The sequence below is a fragment of the Lissotriton vulgaris genome, chromosome 11 (genome assembly GCF_964263255.1).
Source record: "Lissotriton vulgaris chromosome 11, aLisVul1.2, whole genome shotgun sequence".
Lineage (NCBI taxonomy): Eukaryota > Metazoa > Chordata > Amphibia > Caudata > Salamandridae > Lissotriton > Lissotriton vulgaris.
In genome coordinates this window covers 375,470,231-375,478,881 of record NC_141699.1, presented here as the reverse complement: position 1 = coordinate 375,478,881, position 8,651 = coordinate 375,470,231, and the positions used below count along the sequence as shown (strand labels likewise).

The window sequence follows — 8,651 nt, the reverse complement described above, 5'->3', positions numbered from 1 at the left end:
GGCATAAAGGTTTATTATGTTGGTTATAGGGTTAAGGGCTTTGGGTTTAGGGTTTAAGAGAGTAAATGATGTATGTTTACCTCTACGCTTACCTTTTGTTTGTGTCATAGTTGGCAATGTGTTTAGTTTGCGTTGTTTTAATGACAGTTTCAGTTAATTTAGCCATTTCCGTATAAAATAAAACGTCAAGTGCTGCTTTTCACAGTAGCATTGCACTTAATTTCAATGGTGTCTTCGCTTGTCACATGCGCTCACCTCCATTCTCATCCACCTCTGGTTCTTGGCATTATTGGCTACCCTGTCCACTCCTTGCTCAGGGAACCGCCAATTAGGATGTCGTCCACACTGGAGGTATAACCCCCAAGAATGTGGCTGTCATGTGGGCGGCCCCGTTGTTCTCAGCACCCCCCAATCACCAGCACAGTCAAACCTGTCCCCTTGCTAGCTCCTCAAAAGCGGTCACCTTATGTCCCATCTCAGTGGCAGGGTACACATGGATTTGAAGATCTACCACAGGATTAGAGGATCGCACAGTCTATAAAATTCACAACCATGGCCAGGTGCTTGGCCTTCCTCCCGGCGGATGAGAGAAGGTGTAGGCTTAGGCTCATCTCTTCACATGTGTTAAGGGTTCTTTATCTGCAATTGAGATGTTGAGAACAAGTTCTCAAAAAAGTTTTGCTTGTGGCACTTCTTGAGATTCCTTCTGTATGGCCACCCGGTGCCCCCTGCCCCCAAGACAACACGTCTGGACATAAAGGACAGGTAGGAGAGGAATACTGGCACCAAACCTCTGGTGATACTCCAGTTCCTGGTGGCCAAATGGGACATACCATGTAAATGGAACACCAATGACTCCCCTCAAGTGACTGGCTGGCAGAAAGGAATGGATAGATGCTTGCCCGCAGAGAATAAAAGTTTACAAAATGCACAGAAGTGCAAGAAAAGAACATTTAAAATTTGACCTGTGTGTTACCGCTTAACAGGTATGCCCTATACCCACAACTCTGAACCCTACATCGCCAAACCCTTAACATTGTACCCCAAATATTTCTTCCTGCAGCCTTAACCGTTAGCCCATGCCCTCATCCCTAACCATTAAACCCTATAACAATAACCTTTAGCCCCTTAGTGCCCAACCATTACACCCTATAACAATAACCATTAGCCCCTTAGTGCCCAACCATTAAACCCTATAACAATAACCATTAGCCCCTTAGTGCCCAACCCTCCTATCTTTACCACTATACCCAAACTATTGCACTTTCCCCTCATACTCTTAAACCCTAAACTTTTAACTCCAAACCACTTCATGTCTTTCACCCTGGGGTGGCTTCAAAATATTTTTTGAACAACCCCTTTATGAAGTTTACTTTTCTGAAGCATTTATATAAAAAATAATAAAAGAGCTGTGCTAGTTTTCATACGCATTCCATTTGAAGTTTTGAGGCAATGCCACATACACATGACACTTGAGCAGTGACAAGAATACATAAACTGTAATAACAACGAAGGAGTGAATAGCACAGTGCTCAAACTCAAATACTAAGCTACAAAAAACCATATGTCTACAAAAAACTGGTGTGTCGAGACAAAAACACACATCTCACAGGAGTGGCATACACCTACCCCAGCTGGGTTGTAACTACAACTGGGTACCTGTATCCCACTTTGTAAAACAGGTGAGACGGCAGCCTAGAGTTTAGGTTTCGAGCGGGGAGCCGCGAGTAAGGCAACAGTTACCGCGTGAAGAATACCCGCGCTGTCTTCATCTAAGGGGGATATAATACTTTGCCAATGGCGTTTTTTGGCCAGGTCGCACATTTTGTACTGACCTTCATCACGGAGACTGCCCGTGATGGTTAAATGTTATTTAATTTTTCACACTTTGAGCCTCACAGTAGGGTGCGCCTTAGCGCGCGCATACCACTGGGGGTCTAATTTTAGGTCCTGACGAATGCTGAGCAAATCGCAGTCTAATAGCAGAAACATGTTGACCATAATTTTTGTATAACCTCCAAGGACACTGGTTTCCTAACAGAGAACCTATCAGTCCGTTCACTTGTTTTTAATAAATACAGGTTGGTCATTATTAAAATAGGTATAAAGACTACAACCTAGTATTTTTTTAAACTGCACCTATTATCACCACACTTTGATTTGGGCACTGTTGCATTCACCACATCCTGCTCCGCTGTAAACAGGCGTTGTAGCACGCTGGGGAGGTACTAGACCACCCCAGCGGGGACCCCATGATGAAGCAGGTCACCAGCTAGTGGTGAGTGAGGGTCCTTCTACAACAGGGAGATCCCTGTCCTGTTTTACAAAGTGGGATACAGGTACCCAGTTGTAGGTACAACCCAGCTGGGGTAGGTGTTTGCCACTCCTGTGAGATGTGTGTTTTTGTCTCGACACACCAGTTTTTTGTAGACATATGGTTTTTTGTAGCTTAGTATTTGAGTTTGAGCACTGTGCTATTCACTCCTTCGTTGTTATTACAGATTTGATTGGGGGCATAGGAGTGTTGCCTTAAGCCCTTCCTCTCCTGTTGGTACAGTATAGTAAGAGTACATAAACCACAGGCGTTTTTTCCAAGTTATTTTCTCCCATGCAGCCAACCAACAACACAGTAGAAAGCAACAACTCAATCATCCGAAACACCCATCAAGCAGCCTGTAGTTTTTGCAACCATACAAAAAGCAGCTCATGATACTTCAGAAAGCAACACCAAATTCAACAAAATACTAAGCACAGTCTTTGACTTACCTGCATCACAGTGACAGCACCATAGGTGACTGCGGACCAGTACACCGTTCCAACCACAATCCCTGCTGCAGCAAAGGGGCTTATTTTGGAGAGTACTCGGTCAACCTGCTGCAGGAAGTAAACCAGTGGACCTGCCAGGGAAGAGACTTGTCAGTACAGAGAAGGTTGAAAGACAAGAAGCTACAGGCCTGAGAGAGAATGTGTGAAGAAACAGGGAGAAAAATATCAAACAGAAGGGGCTAGATATCCAAAGACAGCTGTTCATATAAAATGTGACAGGCACAGGATGATCCCAAAGAGAAGCGGATTGGTACAGCAACAGTATTTCAAGAAAAAGAAGAGCACCAAGGAGCCAGAACAAGAGGGAGATGGGAATAATATAAAAGACAAAGAACTAGGAAAACACAGGAAGCACTAAACATATGAGGACACAAAAGACAGCTGGACACATGGAGAAAAGGGTTCAGAAGAAAAGAGAACAAAACTAAGTACATGATGGACACAGTTCTATAATCAAAATGCATAAGACCCACGGTTTCCTTGTCCCAAAATCAATCAAGAATGATAGCCAGAGAAAAATAGATCAAAAACTAAGCATCGGATATCTTCCAAATTACAAACCTTGTCTGCACACTCCCAAGACAGGAGAAGGTGGTTAATAACCGAGAGGAATGCTTTAAATTAGTTTGCCTGGTTAATGTTAATTGGTTCTTATATAGCGCTGGTTCACCATCAGGTCTCATCGCGAAATTACAACAGACGGTATGAGCCGGTGTGGACAGGCTTATTTTGTGGTCAATGCCTCCAGGAACAAGATAGTCTTAATTTTTTTCCTGAACGGAAGGAGGCCCGGTTCTTTGCACAAATATCCGGGGAGATTGATCCAAAGCTGTGGAATCAAAGTGGAAAAAGCTATCCCACCATTGCGAGCCAAATAAAACTGTGGGATGACCAGCTGGCAGGCTGCAGAGGAACGAAGAGTCCGAGAGTGTAGTATAACTCATCAGGCGATCCCTGATGTATGCTGGGGCCTGACCATAAATGGCCTTGTGGGCAATGCAAAGGCCCTTAAAAAATGCTCGCTGCCTGATAGGTAGCCAATGTAATTTAGAAAACAATGGGGAGGCATGAGACTGTCTAGGTAGATCGAAGATGACCTGGTAACTAACTACTTCAAAACCAAACAATTTATTCCCAATTCTAGGGACATAGATAGCCTCGTTCACCAACCATTTGTGGGTGAACATGTGAAATGTTCTGATCCAGGGAGAACCTCAACCCGCATTCTAAAGTAGGTGTGATATCTTCGTGGGACATCCTAACCTACCAGTAATTCACCAGTACTCACCAAACAGAGAACTGGACCAGCCTCGCCATCCAACTCACAAGTCAGAAGAGGTCTTAAGGTGTTGCCTTTGATCATTTCAAATCACCACCCCCAAGGTGGTCAAGAAAATACTCCAGCGCTAAGGGGAGTGCCTCACCCAATAGGTAAACATATGTCAGATGGCAGCAAGTAATGCGTGGGACATTGACAAAGCATGTCACAACATGTCAAATGCCGGGCCTAGAACAACAATACCCATCAACTCAAACTAAATTAGATTCCACCAATGCCAAACATAGAACAATATCTCCAAAGCACGTCAGATGCTCCCAAGGTCTGGGCAACCTTACCCACCTTCCAATGACAGGGAGATCAGACTTAGACCAACTAACCAATCAGACCCAAGCTTGTGATATGTCACCAATACCAGGTCTAGCATAATCTAACCCACTAGCCGAAAGATATTCTCACTAATCAGGTTTGGTATTTGGGGCGTGGATTGCTGTGCTGCGGAATGGCCACTCTGTAAGCGAGCTCCGCCGGCCAAGATACCATCCTGTTATGATCCGCACATACTGAGGGGACGAAACGCTGCAATCTGCATTGCCCAGTGACCACCATAGTAGCGGTCATCAGCAGGGGGAAACCTTGAAATTTAAACCGCCTACCTGCCGAGATATCAGCTCCGAAGGCCCGCAACCGGAGGCTGCCATCATGCTGTGGAGCTCGGGCGTGGCTGCCCCCTTCCACTTGAGGCCAGTGCTTTGTTTGAGGCCTAGCGGCGCGGCCTGCATTGTTGGTGAAGGCGCTCTGTGCCGTTCTGCCGAATTCGGAACTGCTGCCGCCCCTGCATATTGAGGGAGATCCCAACGCCTGGTGGCCGACCTGACGGTGTTGAGGCGCTTCTGGTGTGGAGGAGACCAGGATCGGTCGACTGAGAGGAGCTGCCGTGACTGTCGGCCCGGCCCTGGATGGGAGGCCCAGCGCGGAGGCCTGAGGCTTTGACTGTACCAAGAGGTGATGCGCGGGTGCAGTGCTGGGGAGGCTTAATTTCAGAATTGGCCCCGTGAAGAGTTTCAAGCGTCTGGTGGAGGGAGGTGCGCATCCCGGCCCGTAGGCCATTTTAAAGTGGAATGAGCCCGAATTGAAATCCCTGGGCCGCTTTGCACTACGCTGCTACACGACCGCCTGAAACTGCGTGGGCTAGCTACCCGGGTAGCGACGGGGAGCAAGTGAGACGCGAAGGTCTGCGCAGGCTGCTGACGCCCTACAACCTGTCCGGTACCACTGACCGGCCGCCCTCTTAGCCGCATCGCTTGGAAAGTGTGGCGCACTACGATTCGGAGGCCTGACTGACCTGGGGGGCCGTGCCGTGCCGTGCCTACTCTTTGATCTGTTCACCCACGCCATCTCGTCTCATATTGGTGCAGTGGTGTGGCGAGTGATCTAGCTGAGGAGTCGTGGGTGACTGGCGTTTGCTCCCTACTTAACCAGCATACTTGTGGAGTGACATTATTGGGCTTCCCCCTTGCGTCCACTGCCTCAGCTGGAGTAGGCATTTGACTGGAGAGCGGTCTGAACATTTTTCTGTGACCCACCACGGCTTACACCGGCTACGTGGGGGTAGAGTTTGGCGCCTGCAGCGGGAACGCAACGGCTGTGCAATTGAAGAGGCCTGGAACTGTTCGCCTGCTGGGGTGATGGTCCTGCTGGGCCCTCTTGTGTGCCAGTAGAGATAGCAGCAGTATCGCCTAGACATTTGCAAACCAGACGCCAAACAGCCTAAACTCAGTTTTGAGCAGCACCGTTCCACCAGACATATGGAATCGGGCTCTGAATCGTGCACAGGAGAAGCAGCTGTGGGGCACCAAAGAGATCAGGGTGAGGACATACATACATTAATGTTGGAAATGCGATAAAGTCTGTGTACCATTGATGCTAAGTTGGATACCCTGACGTCCCAGATGGAATCAGTGAAAACTCAGGTGGGAGTCCACAAACATTGGCTGGAAGTCCTTGAAAATAAACAGTCCAACCTCCATGATTTCCAGGTGGAAACTAAAGACCAGCTGTCGCAAATGGATCAGCTCTTATCAGTGATTAGAGCCAAAAATGAGAATTTGGAGGCCAGATCGCGTCGAAACAACCTACGCATCACTGGAATCCCGGAGACGACGGCGTTTACTAAGATGGAGGTGTTCGTAACGGATTTACTGCTGGACCTGTTTGCTACACACCTCTCGCTGGTGTTAGCGGTGGAGAGGGCCCATCGTACTCTGGGGTCCAAACCTCCTGTCGAAGTCCCTCTGCGGCCAATATTGACCAGATTACTGAATTACCAGGACCAAGATGTGGTGCTACGTCAAACCTGTACTATGGGCAAATAACACACCAGGGTAATCAGATCGCCTTCTATCCGGACTTCACTCCTGCGGTCCAAGCGGCCAGACGTGAATTTTTACCGGTGAAAAAAGATCCTCCTTCAGGCGCAGGTCCCGTACTCCCTGCTCTACCCTGCCAAACTCAAAGTGTCATATGAGGGCTCCGCTCATTTCTTCACGGATGCTAAGTCTGCCCTGAAGTTTGCTAAACAGTTGGGCGGCAGGCGTGGCAAACCCAGCCCCAGAACAGATGCTGCTACCTCTCTACAGTGAAGTGATAATGACTGATGATGATGCTTTCTGGAACTGTCAGAATATTGATGCGGTTCTTTTTCTAAACAAGCACTGTTGATTCTACCTGTTCGCAGTTTGGGTAATGTCTGACCGCCAATGCATCTATATGTGTCATACCACATGGTTAGTCATGTTGTTTCGGGCCGATGCTACACTGACTTAATTTTCCCGGCCCACAATTAAAGCTGTGGACTGCCAACGTACGATTATAGTTGAACTTTCCTTCCTTTTTCATTGTTGGGGCGTTTGCCAGATTGTGTTACTGTTGCGGGGGCCTTGCGGCGGTGGTGTGAATGGTGTTGCGTTTGATTGTAACTGCAGGCTAAGTTATGACGCTTCTCTCCCTGGTTTGTATGCCGCTCCATCCTTCAGTGTAGTCATGTTGCAGGTTTTGCCCCTTGCAGTATCTTGGCCACCCTGCTACGGTAGGGAAGTAGGCCGGCTCTCTCTCGTCCCCATGGGAAATTTCCCTTTCAGATGTGTGTTTTATGGGGGGGGGGGTCATGCTTTAAACTGATTGGGGGGTTGATGTGGGGGGAGGGGGCGGGGGGGGACAGGAAGGGGGTGGGGTTTTTGTTTCTTTTTTGCATTACCAAGAAAAAAAGTGTTGATTGCAATTGAGACGGAGCCACAGACAGGCTGGTCCAGATGTGGCATTGTTTTCTGTGTGACCTTACAGCCATTCACGAGACGAAAGTGAATTGTCTGACATGGAACATACGTGGTCTGAATGACAGTAGAAAAGCTAGGCTTGTGCATGCATACCTCACCAGACACAATATTGATTTCTGCTTTTTACAGGAAACACACCTTCGAACCCAGTCTTCCGCTAAACTCCGCCACAGACGCTGGGGCGCAGCATACGCATCCGCCTACTCGAACTACTCTAGAGGGGTGGCGGTGCTGATAAAGAGAGGTCTAGACTAGAGGGAAAGGGAGCTTCACATTGACCCGGATGGTCGTTACATCATACCGCTGGGACAGCTGAGGGGTATCTTGCTGACCATTGTTGTAGTATATGGACCGAACACGGATTCCCGCGTTTTCCTCCAAGAGCTCTGGGTCAAGGTTAGGGCCACTGGTTGCACTACGGTTTTGTGGGGGGTGACTTTAATGCCATCCTTGACGACGACTTGGATAGACCGGGCTCGGCGAGAACGCACCACCCTGCGTCTAGCAAGGTGCTGAACACTTTCCTTAATGATGGGGACATGGTCGACATATGGCGCCTCCGTAACCCACTGATCAGAGAGGGCACATGCTTCTCTGAACACCATTGTGCTTCGTCCCGTCTAGATTATTGGTCAATGTCTTGAGATGTGGCTAGTTGGGTGGTGGACTCTAGACACCTGTCAATGGCCATTTCTGATCACTCGCCATGTCTGCTGACATGGTCTCGCCCTGGCACCACATGTGGACAATTCTCCTGGAGACTCCCCCAGCATGCACTTCTCAATGAGACATTTAAGGAGGAGATACGCTCTGATATAGCAGATTACTTCACGCTTAACACAGGTTCTGTTGACAAGGAGGCCTCGCTGTGGGAGGCGTTTAAGGTAGTCATTAGGGGACAGTGCATAACTAGGCAGGCGGGAGTACTCAAAGCTATTAGGAACACCCTTTCCAACTTGGAGGCACAGATCAAGGAGTTAGAAGGGAGGATTAATATTGACGACGAGTCAGACCTCCTGGCCGACTTGAAGGTTAAACTGCTAGAATACGAAGAGGAGACTCAGAGGGAGGTGAAATTCTTGGGGAAGTATGCAGAGGCTCGTCAGTACGGCGAGGGCGACAGACCCGGGCGAACCCTCTCCGGCATGCTTCGCACCCCGCGTTCAATGGCATATGTACCTGAACTAGTAGGCGAGGATGGGCAAACGGTT

At 48.4% G+C, this 8,651-nt stretch overlaps 1 protein-coding gene across 1 annotated transcript in view; it reads right to left on the bottom strand.

Annotated features, from left to right (window-relative positions):
- Nucleotides 1-624: 624 nt before the first annotated feature.
- LOC147679800 (E3 ubiquitin-protein ligase MARCHF5-like) overlaps nt 625-8,651 on the bottom strand; it is a 61,161-nt gene continuing 53,134 nt past the window's right edge. The window contains exons 3-4 of the mRNA XM_086942478.1: nt 2,767-2,897; nt 625-639 (exon numbers count right to left, since the gene is read on the bottom strand). Coding sequence (XP_086798604.1) covers nt 625-639; nt 2,767-2,897 — 146 coding nt within the window. The remainder of the gene's footprint in view (nt 640-2,766; nt 2,898-8,651) is intronic.